Source organism: Saimiri boliviensis, chromosome 12 (genome assembly GCF_048565385.1).
Source record: "Saimiri boliviensis isolate mSaiBol1 chromosome 12, mSaiBol1.pri, whole genome shotgun sequence".
Taxonomy (NCBI): Eukaryota; Metazoa; Chordata; class Mammalia; order Primates; family Cebidae; genus Saimiri; species Saimiri boliviensis.
In genome coordinates, this window is record NC_133460.1 from 474967 (window position 1) to 490505 (window position 15539).

Below are 15539 nucleotides of genomic sequence, written 5' to 3' on the forward strand. Positions count from 1 at the left end.
CACATCAGGGCCCTGCGGGGGAGGGTGTGGTCTCTACCCAGTGACAACACAGATGGTGACCCCATCTGTTCCTGCAGTCCCTTGGGTGTGACTTTCACTGAGGAACCCGAGCACTTCCCTGGGACATCACACCCTCCAAAGCCCTGCCTTCAAAATCCCACCGGGACCTGGAGATCAAGACACGGTCAAGTCCTCTTTCCTCGAGACTTTATCAAATTCTAACATTTCTAGGCCAGGTGCAGTGGCTCACGCCTGTAATCCCAGCAGTTTGGGAGGCTGAGGAGGGCGGATCACTTGAGACCAGGAGTTTGAGACCAGCCTGGCCAACATGGAGAAACCCCATCTCTACTAAAAAGAAAAAAATTATCCTGGTATGGTACTGTGGGCCTGTAATTCCAGCTACTTGGGAGGCCGAGACACGAGAATCGCTTGAGTCCAAGAGGCGGAGGCTGCTGTGAGTCAAGATTGCGCCACTGCACTCCAGCCTAGGTGACAGAGAGAGACTCTCGAAGGAAGGAAAGGAAAGAAGGAGGGAAGGGGAAGGGGAGGGAGAAAGACAGACAGACAGACAGACAGAAAGACAGCACCAAACGTTTCCAGCCTGAGAACCAGGCGCTGTTCTAAGCTCTCACCGTGCATCATCTCAGTGACACCTCATAAACAGCTCCCTGAGATCAAAACGATGACGCCGTTTCTAGCCAAAAACTTGAAGCTCAGAGAGGTAGAGTAACTTGCCCAAGGTTTATCAGCAACACCTCAGGGAGCCAGGATGAGAACCCAGGTCTAAAACGCGTGCCTTTCCGGCACTCATAACTGGTACATTTATTCAAGGTAGAACCATTTCTACCGCCTCAAGAAAAGGCTGTCATTCAATCAAGGACGCATCTTAAACAGGTGGCCTCTTAGAATCGGGGAATCAGAACGGAAAGGCCCCGTTAGTGGTTCACGCTCGAGGTATCGGGACATAGGAAAGCATCTTTACTTTCTGGCCAAGTAGCCACGGCACATCGCCTGGAAGGCCATGATGACGTCGGTGATCTTCAAGTCTCGCTCCTCCTCCAGGTGGGCCAGGACCCCGGTTCGGAAGAAGATTTTGCTCTGCCCGATCCTGTATAAGTTGGGGTCAAGTTCCAGGGCTTTGATCTGCAGAAGGAGGGAAAAGAAGTGCTCCTGATTTCCGTGCTGGCATTTGGCCAGTGGTGACGTGTGGTTAAGAACGGTCCCGCCAAGAGCAGCAGGTGGCTTGCGGCCAGAGGCTGGGAGGTCTCGGGTGGACGTGCGGGCTCACCATGAGGATGCAGGCCTGCTTCCCGTCCATGAAGCCTTTGGGGATGGCATTGGCCGCCAGGATCTCGTAGCTTGAAACACAGAGCAGAAGTCACCTCGCGTGCCTCCAGATTCCATGCCTCTGCCCAGTCCCGCCCACCCCTCCCCTACCTGGGCCAGGCCTGGGCACTCACCGTTGGCGGAACTCCTGGAAGACGATCCGGTTGGGGAATCCCTGCCGGCAGATGCGGATGCCCTCCAGCACGCCATTGCACCGCAGCTGCTCCAGCACCAGGAATGCGTCCAGCTTGCCGGACTGCAAAGGCCAAAGAGGGCAGTGGGTCCCTGGGGCCAGGACCTGCGGTGCCGCCGAGCCCCAGACCTCACGCCTGGATGACCCACCTGGGCCAGACCACCAGGGTACCAAGAGAAGCACCCAGGGAGCGCTCAGCGGAGGGCCGAGGGGCAAAGCAGCGCCCCCTCAGGGTTTCCATCTCTTTGCTTTGGCACTGGCTGCCTCATGATCTCTCTGGTACTTGGTGACGCTGGCATTGCCTGGCCGGAAACTGGGGCTTCCTCCTCATCACCTCCTCTCCTCTCTCCCACTTCCTATCCATCAGCAGTTTGATTGTTTCTAGAGCCCAAATCCCTCCCAACTGCCCCACTTCTCTCCCCCGCCACTGTCTCCACGATCTTCTCCTGCCTGGACACCACAGAAACCACCACCTGGGTGTCCCCCTCCAGTCGTGGCTCTCCCCTCAACCCCCTCATTCGCTTTCCTCTGTCCTTTTTATTTTTTGAGACAGGGTCCCACTCTATCACCCAGGCTGGAGTCCAGTGGGGTGACAGTGGCTCACTGCAGCCTCAAACTCCTGGGCTCAAGTGATTCTCCCAAATCAGCCTCCCAAGTAGTTGCAACCACAGGCATGTGCTACCACGCCTGGCTAATTCTAAAAAATGTTTTTGTAGAGATAGGGTCTTGCCATGTTGTCCAGGCTAGTCTTGAACTACTGGCCTCAAGCGATCTTCCCACCTCAACCTATATAAGCCCCTCATATAGCCATGAGCCCGCTTATGCCCAGCCTTCTCATTCACTTCCTAAAATGCAAATCTGACCATGACATAGCCCTGCTTAAACACCCCCAACTGCATCCCTATTGAGAGAAGGACAAGCTCCAGAAAGGGCAAGGAGCACCACAATCTAGCCCCGGCCTGCCCATTCAGCCTCATCTCCAGTCCCTACCTCACACCATCACACACTCATAAAATGACCTATTTAGCATTTTCTTTCTTTTCTTTTTTTTTTTTTGAGATGAAGTCTTGCTCTGTTGCCCAAGCTGGAGTACTGTGGTGCAATCTCAGCTCACTACAAACTCCGTCTCCCAGGTTCAAGCAATTCTCCTGCCTCAGCCTCCTGAATAGCTGTGCCATCACGCCTGCCTAATTTTTTTGTATTTTTAGTAGAGATGGGGTTTTACCATATTGGCCAGGCTGGTCTTGAACTTCTGACCTCAGGCGATCCACCCATCTTGGCCCACAAAGTGCCGGGATTACAGGAGTGAGCCACTGTGCGGGCCTGCCACACATTCTTAAAGTTCAAGTTGGCCAAGAAGCTTTCTCCGAGCCCTGAGGCTACGGGAGGAGCCCTGGCTCTTTGGTGTTCTTGTAACTGACCACATTCCATCACCATCTTCAGCTGTGTGTCTGTCTCTTCTCAGGTCTCTCATAACCTCAGCACTACTGGCATCTTGTAGGGATTCTCTGCCGGGGGTTGAGGGACTGCCCTGTGCCCTGTACAATGCTTAGCGCATCCCTGGCTTCTACCCACTAGATGCTGACTAGCAGCCCCCTCCTGGGTGTGACAACCAAAAATGTCTCTAGACATGTCCACAGAGGGGACACAATCGCCCCGAGCTGTGAACACCTGCACCAGATTATGAGAAATCTACAGGCAAGGACGACATTTCTCTTAACACTGTCTCCCCAGCATCCAGCACAGGGAGGAGCCCAGTGAACACTTGCGGGGGTAGTGAATGAATGAGCGGCTGGATGCCCTGCACAGCAGCCCCACGGCTGAAGTCTCTGGAGGCATCTTCCCTTCCTCCCTCGCCTCCAGGGATGGGGAGTGCCTTCCCCTGATGGCAGATGGGGTCCTCGGGGTGGGTGGGGGTGGAGGGCGCCTGGGGGACACTGTGGCCGGTTGGGGCAGCCATGGCTGGGGGAGCCCCAGGTCTGGGCGGCGAGCCTCACCCTCTTCTCGTGGTTGGGGATGATACAGCGCACGAAGTTGGGCGTGGTGTTGCGCAGCGTGGTCATCAGCTTGCCCAGCTGCTCCTTGTACAGCTGCCCCACTGTGCGGAACATGCCCTTCTTGGTCTTGGAGGCGCTGGGCAGCGAGCTCTCTGTCATCTTGGCCATCTGGTCCAGCCCCACGATGCGGTCCACTGTGGGGCACAGCCAGGGTGGCATCAGCCTTTGGCCCACCCCCCCCCCAAACAGGCCAGAGGCCCAGACCCACCCCACCCCCCACCAACCTGCCCGCTCCAATCTTTCCTTCTATCACCAATGCCACCTTCCCAAGTATTGTCTATTTGGGAAATCCTGAGAGTGCCTGAGTGGCAGAAAAAACAAATTCCCAGTGAAGGGGGTGTGCTGACCCAGGAGTCAAGCCTGCTCTTGCTGTCCACTCACTGAGTGGCGTTGGCGTGGCACCATGCTGTGCCTCAGTTTCTCTTTCTACAAAAGGGAGGTAATAACACCACCTCCCCTCTAGGGCAGGGATAAGGAAATAAGGCACCTAAGGCAGTTCTTCCCTGACGGCCTCCAACCCTTCATCCACCAACAAATACTGAGGACCTTCTGTGCTCCAGGCCCTGGGGACACCGGCGTGAACAAAAAAAAAGACCTGACCCCCTCAACCCACTTATATCACAGGGAAGGAGACCGACGGCGATCACAGACGTTAAGTACGGAATACCCTGGGTGGCGAGGTGTGTTTAGAAAAATAAAAATAGGGTAAAGCAGAGAGTGATGAGAGGGATCTCTTAGATGCGGAGGTGGTGTGCTGGGGTCTGTCTGATAAGTTGATATTTGAGCAGAAACCAGAAAGAAACGAGTGGGTCACCATGTAGGTATCCACGGAGGAAATACTCTGAGGCAGAAGATACAGCACACGCTCCAAGACGGGAGCCTGGCACATCAGTAAGTGCTCAACAAAAAGTAGGTCTTATCATCATCACCACCGCCACCATCACCACCGCCACCAACGTTCTTTTTCGACCAGCCCGGCAGGTCCTGCATGTGCCAAGCCCATTTCTTCACCTCCAACTCAGTTAGATTCCGTGTAACAGTCTTTGTATTGACTGATTGATTGAGACAGGGTCTCACTCTGTCAGCCAGGTGGAAGCGCAGCGGCATGATCTTGGCTCACTGCAACCTCCACCTCTCAGATCCAAGTGCTTCTCCTGCCTTGTCCTCCCGAGTAGCTGGGATTACAAATGCTTATCACCATACTCAGCTAATTTTTCTGTTATTTTTATCGTTTATTTTTAGTTTTATTTTTTCCAGACAGAGTCTTGCTCTGTCACCCAGGCTGGAGTCCAGTGGCTCTATCTCAGCTCACTGCAAACTCCACCTCCTGGGTTCAAGCGATTCTCCTGCCTCAGCCTCCCAGTAGCTAGGGTTACAGGTGCCCACCATCACACCTGGTTAGTTTTTGTATTTTCAGTAGAGACGGGATTTTTCCATGTTGGCCAGGCTAGTCTTGAACTCCTGACCTCAGATGATCCGCCCGCCTCGGCCTCCCACGGTGCTGGGATTACAGGCGTGAGCCACTGCACACAGCCCCATGCAACAATCTCTCTGCTGGTCTTCGTGAGTCTCCTCTCTCCCACAAGACTGGGCTTCTGCAGGGGAGGGGCTGCAGGCTTTATTACGTGTCCTGGGGTGACACAGACCCAGGGTGCGAGGCTGCTCCCCAGACCCAGAGCCTAGCACATGGTTGAGGCACAGGAGGCCCTTCCCGGAGCCCTTTTTAGCATGCCTAAAACAAGGGAAGACCACGCCGAGTGCAGTGGCTCACGCCTGTAATCCCAGCACTTTGGGAGGCCAAAGTGGACAGATCACCTGAGGTCAGGAGATCGAGACCAGCCTGGTCAACATGGCGAAACTCTGTCTCTACTAAAAATACAAAACTTGGCTGGGTGTGGTGGGGTATGCTTATAATCCCAGCTACCTGGGAGGCTGAGGCAGGAGGATCCCGGGAACCAGGAGGCAGAGGCTGCAGTGAGCAAAGATCGTGCCACTGCACTCCAGCCCGGGCAACAAAGCAAGATTCCATCTCAAAATAGATAGATAGATAGATAGCTAAAAAACCAATAAAAAGCACTCCAGGGGGTCGTGATGGAAGCTGGAGTTTGAGCACTGCTGGTCTAATTTAACCCTCACAATGCCCCTAGGAGACGTGACAACTCTCACTGTATTTCCTGGTTTTACTAATGAGGACAATGAACTTAAGGACACTGAGTGACTTGTCCAAGACCACAGAGCTAGGAGTGGGCAGAGACAAGATGCGGCCAAACCCTTCTGACTCTGGACGGGGCCATCTAACTCCCCGTGCCTGGCACGCTGTTTCTCCCATCTACTGCCTGAGCCCTGACCTCAGACCTCATCCCCTGGGGACCATGGAGGATTGAGAGGCTCAGAGACCACCATTCAGGAAGGGACTGAGAGCTTCAACAAGACATCACCACCACGTGCCAGTGCTGTTCCTTCCCCTGCCCCCACGCAAAGGCGTCCCCCCTGGGGTGGGTGTGGGGGTCAGGGCACTTGGGTGTTCAATTCTCCAGCTCAAAGCAGCTTCCAGAGTGGAGAAGCCCTTACCGTCCTTCCACAGGTCGGCCACAAACTTGTCTGAGGAGGCGTTGAGCAGAGAAGTCACATTGTCATTCAGCGGGTCCATGTTCTTGGTCAGCCAGGCATTGGCGTTATAGTCCACCTGCCAAGGACACCCCGCTGGTCCGATTCCTTGGGAAACTACAAACTCCGAAACCGAGGCTAGGACCCCAGCCCTCCCACTGCCCTTCCAGATCTTCTGAAGTCAGAGAGGAAAGGATGTTTATGGTCACCACGATGGGACTCCACAAACATCAATGCAGAGACCAACAGACCAGGCCGTGCGGTAGGAAATCAGCCAGTGACACCTACTGCAGAGAAAGCCTCGTTTCTTTTCTTTTAATTTTCTTTATTTTTATTTTTTTTGAGATGGAGTCTGGCTCTGTCGCTCAGACTTGAGTGCAGTCGTGCCATCTCAGCTCACTGCAGCCTCCGCCTCCTGGGTCCAAGAGATTCTCCTGCCTCAGCCTCCCAAGTAGCTGGGATTACAGGCATGTGCCACCACACTCAGCTAATTTTTGTATTTTTAGTAGAGACAGGATTTCACCGCTGGTCAGGCTGGTCTCAAACGCCTGACCTCCTGATTTGCCCACTTCAGCCTCCCAAAGTGCTGGGATTCCAGGCGTGAGCCATCACGCCAGGTCAGGGAAAGCCTAGTTTCGATTCCACATTATTCTAGCAATGCTGCTGTGGTTGCCACCGCACGCCGCCCCACGCAACAACCTCTCTGCTTGTCTGTGAGAGTCTCATCTCTCCCACGAGACTGTGGCTCCCACAGGGGAGGGGCTGCAGGCTTAGGGGCCCCTAAGCCAGCACAGTGCCTGTGAGTTACACACGATTAAGAGATTTCACGATGGCAGATGCCCTCCTGCTGACATGCAAAAATTTCCGTTCATCTTCCCAATCATCCTGGTTTTATAAGTTAGGCATCGTGGGTGAGCACGGTGGCTCATGCCAACAATCCTAGCGCTTTCGGAGGCCAAGGTGGGTGGATTATTTGAGGTCAGGAGTTTGAGACCAGCCTGACCAACATGGTGAAACCCCGTCTCTACCAAAAATACAAAAAAACCCACAAAAAACAAAAAACTAACCAGGCATGGTGGCGTATGCTTGCAATCCCAGATACTCGGGAGGCGAAGACAGAAGAACTGCTTCAAGCTGGGAGGTGGAGGTCACAGTGAGCTGAGATTGTGTCACTGCACTCCAGCCTGGGCAACAGAGTGAGACTCCGTCTCAAAAGAAATAAGTAAATAAAGAAAGCAAGCATGGCATCCTCTTTCCCACTCTCTAAGGAGTCTAATTTGTAACTCAGAGATTCTGCTTTATGGATATAGAGAAAACGGACACGGGGCTTTTTACATTCCTAACTCAAACACTGACCGTGCCCAAAGCCCTAATTTTTATGACGGTGAATACTAAGTGAAGGGAACTGATGATACAGCTCTGCTGGGTTATTATGGGATGTAGATTATCAGGATAATAGCTAGGCTTGATCTGAGAGAAGATTGAAAATAAAAAAAAAAAAAGTAGGGAAGCAGGGAAAAGTGTTGTTTCTATCTGTTTAAAGGAACATACACTCCCTCGAATACAGGCTCGGAGTTAGGATTTTGGTCAAGGCCCAGATAGTAGATATTTTTGGCTTGGCAAGTCACACAGTGCTCTGTGCGTGTTTGTCTGTCTTCCTCCGTTGTCCAGTCCGGAGTGCAGCAGTGCAATCTCAGCTCACTGCAACCTCTGCCTTCCTAGGTCAAGTCATTCTCTTGCCTCAGCCTCCTGGGTAGCTGAGATTACAGGCGTGTGCCACCACACCTGGCTACTTTTTTTTTTTTTTGTATTTTTAGCAGAGGGGTTTCCCCATGTTGGCCAGGCTGGTCTCAAACTGCTGGCCTCAAGTGATCCGCCTGGCTTGGTGCTGGGATTACAGGCATGAGCCACTGCGCCCACCCAAGTCACAGTCTTTGTCACAGCTACTCAATTCTGCTGCTGTAGTACAAAAGCAGCCACAGACATTACGTAAACAAATGGGCATGTCTGTGTTCCAATAAAACTTTATATACAATAACAAGCTGTGAGCCAGATTGGACTCCACTTCCAGCGCCTAGTAGAGAGCACCACGTGTTCCCATGATGCAGTGGGGATACTGAGGAGCCAACAGAGTATTACAATTCTGCAAGCCAGACAAAGCTATGCCTTTTGTACATCATCTAGGATCCCTGGGAGCCATAGGGCAAGGGCCTATGCATGATGATGATGATGATGATGAAGAACATGACTATCACAAATTTTCCTGGCCAGAGCAGACCGACAAGAGCAAACCCTCGGCCATGGCAAGGCAGACTTTGTTGAAGCCAGGGTGTGAATTTATTAGTCACCCCGTCCCAGTTGGCTCCACCTGTTGGGTATAACTTGTAGCCGGAAGGATTGAGAGTGTATATAAGAAAGAGCAGGCTGAGGCTAGGTGCAGTGGCTCATGCCTGTAATCCCAACACTTCAGGAAGTCGAGGTGGGAGGATCGCTTGAGCCCAGGAGTTCAAGACCAGCCTGGGCAACATAGCAAGGCCCCATCTCTAGACATAACTAAAAAATTTAGCTGGTTAGCCAGGTGCAGTGGTTCATGCCTGTAATTCCAGCACTTAGGGAAGTCAAGGCGGGTGGATTACTTGAGGTTAGGAGTTAGAGACCAGTCTGCCAACATGGTGAAGCCCCATCTCTACTAAAAATACAAAAATTAGCTGGGTGTGCCAGCAGGTGCCTGCAATTCCAGCAACATGGGAGGCTGAAGCAGGAGAATTGCTTGAACCCGGAGGCAGAGGTTGCGGTGATCAGAGATTGTGCCACTGCACTCCAGCCTAGGTGACAAGAGCAAAACTCCATCTAAAATAAAACAATTTAGTTGGCCACAGTGGTGTACACCTGTAGTCCCAGCTCCTCAGGAGGCTGAGGCAGGAGGATCACTTGAGCCCAGGAGGTTGAGGCTACAGTGAGCTATGATCGCACCACTGCACTCCAGCCTGGGTGACAGAGCGAGACCCTGTCTCCAACAAAAACAGAAGCAAAGAGCAGCCTGGACATCACGGTTGGAAAACATGAGAGGGGCTGCAGCTGACGCCTTACAGATGCGTAGACCAATCACGAACAGGACTCGGTTGGGATTTGCTTTGCAGCAGATGCCTTGGCAGTTCCCAGGCAGTCCAAGGCTCTGCCCCTCTTAGACTCTCTCTGTGCTGAGCAGCCACCGGCGCTCCCCTGAGACAGAGCCCCCTGGGCCCGCGGCTGGTACCTTCCCGGCATAATGGATGATGGAGAACTCAGTCTTGTCCTTGAGCTGCTTGGGCTTCTGGAACTTGGGGTGGTTGCCCTGCTCCGTGCACAGCTTCTCCACGAAAGACTTGTCCGTGGCTTTGGGGAACCAGCACTCCTCGTCCAGCAGGGCCAGCACACCTGGGGGGTTGTTCTGTGGGAGACAGGTAGGGCTTGAATTAGAGAGAACGCCCAACCTCGGGCATTCCATGAACAGCTGGCCAGCTATAAAATGTACAGGCAGCTTCCGAGATCTGATACTGTATTTGCTCGGAGCAGAGATGCGCTGTCTCCAACGAAAACAGAAAGAAAGAACAGCCTGGACGTCCTGGGAGCAGACTTTGTATTCTGCCTTCCATCCCTGATACTGGTCCATTGGGCACAGGGCGATTTGAGGGTAGATTTGGAGGCATCACCCCTGCCTTGTTTCCTGCTGCCCCCTAGTGGGCAACACACAGACAACATCATGAAGAATTTAGAATTCTTGAAAATGAGTTTGTTGCTCTACTTGAATTCACCTAGGGTTCCTGTTAGAAAAGTTGTTTTGGAGACAGAGTCTCACCGTGTCATCCAGGCCGGAATGCAGTGGTGCAATCTCGGCTCACTGCAACCTCTGCCTCCAGGGCTCAAGCAATCCTCCCACCTCAGCCTCCCAAATAGCTGGGACCGTGGGCGTGCACCGCCATGCCTGGCTAATTTTCTTGTATTTTTTGTAGAGATGGGGATCCACTGTGTTGCTCAGGCTGGTCTCAAAACTCCTGGGCTCAAGCGATCCTCCTGCCTCAGCCTCCCCAAAAGCTGGGATTACAGGCGTGAGCCCCCGTGCACGGCCTTGAAGTATTTCTTTGTGACTGAGAAATAGTGTGTGCAAATTTGGTGGTGGTTTGACGTCATCTAAATAAGGTGTCGAAACACCACCAAATCTGCATACGCTATTCCCTCTGCTGCAATGGTCTTCGCTTTTCGGATTCAGCCCCAGAGAAGCATTTTCTGACTGTGCTATCCAAAGTGCACCTCCCTAAACCACTCATCCGGGGTTTTAGTTGCTTTGTTTGTGTGTCTGATTTTGTCGTCTGTTCCTTTAGGAGCACAGGGACCATGCTTATCCTATTCACAGCTACATACCCAGGCCCTAAAGAGGGCCCAGCACATCACAGGTGGTTAGCAATCACTCAAAAAGTGTTCATGGGTTACCTACTATGTCCATGGTTCTGGAAGTTTGGGATACATTAGTGAACAAAACAAATGTTACTGCTTTTGGGGATGAAGAAATGGGAGAGGCCAGGTGCAGTGGCTCACGCCTGTAATCCCAGCATTTTGGGAGGCCGAGAAAGAGGATCCCTTGAGGTCAGGAGTTCGAGACCAGCCTGCACAACATAGCGAAACCCTGTCAATACTGAAAAATACACAAGTTAGCTGGGCATGGTGGTACATGCCTGCAGTCTTAGCTACTTGGGAGGCTGAGGCAGGAGATCACTTGAGCCTGGGAGGTGGAGGTTGCAGTGAGGCGAGACTGCACCACTGCACTCCAGCCTGGGCAACAGAGCCAGACCCTGCAATTAAAAAAAAAAATGGCAGAGAAGAGAAGGGAAGGAGGGTAGGGGAGGAAAAAGGAAGGAGAGGGGGATGGAAGGAAGGCAGAAACGGAAGGAAATACCTTTGACATGAAAATGTGGGTTAATGGAAATTATAACTTAGTTCGCAAAGATTCAGCTTGCAGCCTTTCAGGACCTGGTGATGGGTGGCGGGGGAGGGGATGCTATGAGCATGGGGAGGCTGTGGGGTCCATGTCAGCTTCACAGAGGCCACACACGTGTGCAAGGTGTGATGGGGGCTGCGCATGCCCCCAGGCCCCTCACCGGCCGCTCGATGAGCTCGATGCAGGGCTGCAGGTCCAGTCCGAAGTCGATGAAGTTCCACTCGATGCCCTCGCGCTGGTACTCCTCCTGCTCCAGGATGAACATGGTGTGGTTGAAGAGCTGCTGCAGCTTCTCGTTGGTGTAGTTGATGCACAGCTGCTCGAAGGAGTTCACCTGAGCACAAGGCAGGGGGCGGGGCGTGAGCATCTGGGTATGAAGGCAGAAGACAGGGGGCCTCACAGAAGCTCCCCTCGATGGCGCCCCCATCGCTGGCCCACATCCTCTCCACAAGAGCCTGTTCCGCCATCCCGGCACCCCGAGTGGGGTTAGGCCCCCACAACATGCTGCCTAAAATCCCCCAGGGCTGACGGAGTTGACGTCACATGGACCTCACACACCTGAAGGATGCCCATCTCCTCCATCTCCACAACCATCTACGGATGGACAAACCCGGTAAGGCATGCTACTGCATTCACAGACGGGGAAACAGGCGAGAGAGTGACTCTGCAGTAGAGCTCTTCGGGGGTATCTATCAACCTTAACACCTTCAGGTCACGTGTGGTGGCTCACAACTGTAATCTCAGCACTTATATAGGCCAAGCGGTAGGATCACTTGAGGTCAGGAGTTCGAGACCAGCCTGGCAAATGTAGCGAAACCCGTCTCTACTAAAAATACAAAAATTAGTTAGGCACAGTGGCTCATGCCTGTAATCCCAGGACTTTGGGAGGCTGAGGTTGGTAGATCACTTGAGGTCAGGAGTTCGAGACTAGCATGGCCAATAGGGTGAAATCCCGCCTCTGCCAAAAAAAAAAAAAATTTTAAAGTAAAATTTGGCATGTGCCTATAATCCCAGCTACTCGAGAAGCTGAGGCAGGAGAATCACTTGAACCAGGGAGATGGAGGTTGCAGTGAGCTGAGATCACACCACTGCATTCCAGCCTGGGTGACAGAGTAAGAATCTATCACAAAAAACAAACAAACAAACAAAAAACTCAGTGGGCATGATGGTGCATACCTGTAATCCCAGCTACTTAGGAGGCTGAGACAGGAGAATTGCTTAAACTCAGGAGGTGGAGGCTGCAGTAAGCAAGACACTGTCTCAAAAAAAAAAAAAAAATCACAAAAAAACCTTCTTTTTCTCTGGGAACTTTCCTCAAAAGGATGTGTATGGGATCCAATATCTGTATTTCTATTACATGAGGTAATAAAAGCTCCTGCAAACAGTTCTTGGCTTGGAGGTGACCATGCAGCCCAATTCTGGTAAGAGTCAGTGAGACGTAATTCTAAGATTTGGTTGGAACTGTTAGAAAAGATATATATAGATATATTTTTTTGCCAGGATTACTGAGAGGCAGTCTGGAGCTGTGGCAGCCTTCTTGCCACCAGGAGGGGACAGCCTGCTTGAGAATGGAACCAATATGGAGAAAGGCAGAGAGAGAGAAAGATGGCGGGAGATCAGACCCTGCCACTGGATCCAGCTGCATGTCTGGCCTTCTCAGTTCCAGAAACCAATGCATTTCCCGTTGAATTTCTGTCTCTTGTACCCTCAAGGATCCACCTTTAACTAGACAACCTCTTACCCTGCAGGAACGATCTACATGCCTTTCTCAAAAATCATGATTCCTCCAAGAAAAGCCCCATCTCAGAGAAGCAAGCCCACGGCTGTTACGATCCCACCGAGCTGTACCTCAAAGATCTCAAATCCAGCTATATCCAGGATCCCCAGGAAGGAAGCCCCTTGCCGATGGGTCTTGTCCAGGGCTTTGTTCACGCGAGTGAGTATCCAGCGGAAAAGGCGTTCATATGTTGCCTTGGCCAAAGCCTCTACAGCAAAGTCAGCCTGAAGAGGGGAACCAGGGGAACATGGTTATTCCCAGTGGGCTGCGTTTTCACATAAGCCAGGCTGGTGGTGAGTATTCTTATTCTTGGCCAGGCACAGTGGCTCACACTTGTAATCCCAGCACTGTGGGAGGCTGAAGCAGGTGGGTCACTAGAGGTCAGGAGTTCAAGACCAGCCTGGCCAACATGGCAAAAACCCGTCTCTACTAAAAATACAAAAATTAGCCAGGCATGGTGGCATGTGCCTGTAGTCCCAGCTGCTTGGGAGACTGAGGCAGGAGAATCATTTGAATGTGGGAGGCACAGGCTGCAGTGAGCTGAGACCGTACCACTGCACTCCAGCCTGGGCAACAGAACAAGACTCACACTCTGCCTTAAAAAAAACAGCAACAAAAGACACACACACACACACACACACACGCACACACAACAACAACAACAACAACAAAACCAACAACCTGACATGGGACTTTGAATAGTCTACTACTGAATAAATGAGGGATAAAAAGATAAATGGGTGGATGGATGGACAGATGAATGAATGAATGAATGAATGAATGGAATGACAGGTGGATGGGTGATGGATAAATAGATGAACAGATGGCTGGGTCATGTATGGCTGAATGGACAGATAGATGAAGGATGGATGGACGGATGAGTGAATGGATCAACAGATGAATGGATGGATGAACAGACAGGTGAATGAGTAGACAGCAAGATGGATGGACGGACATATGCACAGATGGACCATGGATGGGTCAATGAATAGAGGAATGAGGGAGTGGGGAGGTAGACGGATGGATGGATGAGTGGTGGGTGAGCTGCTAAGTGCTCAGTAAATTGCAGGTGTATCATACCTGTTCTTTTGTCTGAGCTTTCTGTACCACGTCTCGCCCAACCTTGATACGAGGAGTGAGGATGGCTCTGGTGAAATCTGTCACATTAATTCCCATGAGGTGGCAAACTTTCTGAGCAGCTGGATGGAGAAAAGAAACACGCTGAATGCATCACAAAAGCGAGACCTCGGCCAGAAGGCACATGGCATGGGGTATTTGTGATCGTGAATACACTGGCTTCTCTTGGGAAATGCAACCCGCTGACAGTGAACATAACATCAATTGTCCTGAAGGCTGCTGGCATCAGTGGCCACACCCTTCAGTACTTTGCTGACAGGCGGTGATTGGGGTGGGCTAAAGCATACCGCAGTGGGGGGTTTAGGGTCAGGTAGTTCTACTTTTAAGTCCCTGTCCCTTCACATTTCCAAATCATGTGACTCTGGAAAAGCTCTTTTTTTTTTTAAGACGGAGTCTTTGTTACCAGGCTGGAGTGCAGTGGAGCGATCTGGGCTCACTGCAACCTCTTCCTCTTGGGTTCAAGGGATTCTCCTGCCTCAGCCTCCTGAATAGCTGGGATTACAGGCACACATCACCATGCCCAGCTAATTTCTGTGTTTTTAGTAGAGACAGGTTTTCACCATGTTGGCCAGGATGGTCTCAATCTCTTGACCTCATGATTACCCACCTTGGCCTCCCAAAGTGCTGGAATTACAGGTGTGAGCCACCGCGCCCAGCCTGGAAAAGCTCTTTAGCCTTTTAGAGTCTTGTTTTTCTTAGGTTTAAATAGGGTCAGTTCTTTGGTACCTTGATGGTACCCAGGATTAAGTAAGGTAAAGTATGTAAAGTCCTTGAGATTTACGTAATAGTGACTTAGTATTAAATAGGTACTAATAGTAACATTTATTGAATAGTTACTATTCAATAGTATTTGTTTCACTGTTCTACAATATGTGTTGCAACACTGTTTGCAATAGGAAAATGCCGGAATCAACCTAAATGTTCCCTGTTTTTGAGTCTTGCTCTGTTGCCCAGGCTGGAGTAGAGGCACGATCTAGGCTCACTGCAACCTCCACTTCCCAGGTTCAAGTGATTCTTCTGCCTCAGCCTCCCGAGTAGCTGGGATTATAGGCACATGCCACCACACCCGGCCAATTTTTGTATTTTTACTAGAGACAGGGTTTCACCATGTTGGCCAGGCTGGTCTCGAACTCCTGACCTTGTGATCCACCCGCCTTGGCTCCCCAAAGTGCTGGGATTACAGGTTTGAGCCACCGCGCCCGGCTTTTTTATTTTTGACACACAGTCTTGCTCTGTCACCCAGGCTAGAGTGCAGTGGTACCACCACTACTTAGTTCCTTAACATGAAAGTAGCATTACATGCCGCTTTGCATTTGCAAGGCAGTAAACAGAGTGATTTTAGGATTTTTTTTTTCCCATCTCTTGGCAAGGGTGCTTTTCATTTCTCTTCCCCTGAGGTGTTTCCTTAGCATGAAGATTCTATTAATTTGCCAGATTTAGGGTGGGTAATACCTAAGAAACATCTGA

General features: G+C 51.5%; 1 protein-coding gene across 4 annotated transcripts in view; it reads right to left on the reverse strand.

The window, feature by feature from the left end:
• Positions 1 to 15539, reverse strand: part of MYH11 (myosin heavy chain 11) — a 154537-nt gene that overhangs the window by 43720 nt on the left and 95278 nt on the right. For all 4 annotated transcript variants that reach the window (XM_074381598.1, XM_039478276.2, XM_074381599.1 and 1 more), the window contains 9 exons: positions 14016 to 14134; positions 13007 to 13159; positions 11319 to 11492; positions 9440 to 9613; positions 6148 to 6262; positions 3517 to 3710; positions 1461 to 1582; positions 1289 to 1358; positions 983 to 1143 (listed from right to left, as the gene is read on the reverse strand). In XM_074381598.1, coding sequence (XP_074237699.1) covers positions 983 to 1143; positions 1289 to 1358; positions 1461 to 1582; positions 3517 to 3710; positions 6148 to 6262; positions 9440 to 9613; positions 11319 to 11492; positions 13007 to 13159; positions 14016 to 14134 — 1282 coding nt within the window. The remainder of the gene's footprint in view (positions 1 to 982; positions 1144 to 1288; positions 1359 to 1460; positions 1583 to 3516; positions 3711 to 6147; positions 6263 to 9439; positions 9614 to 11318; positions 11493 to 13006; positions 13160 to 14015; positions 14135 to 15539) is intronic.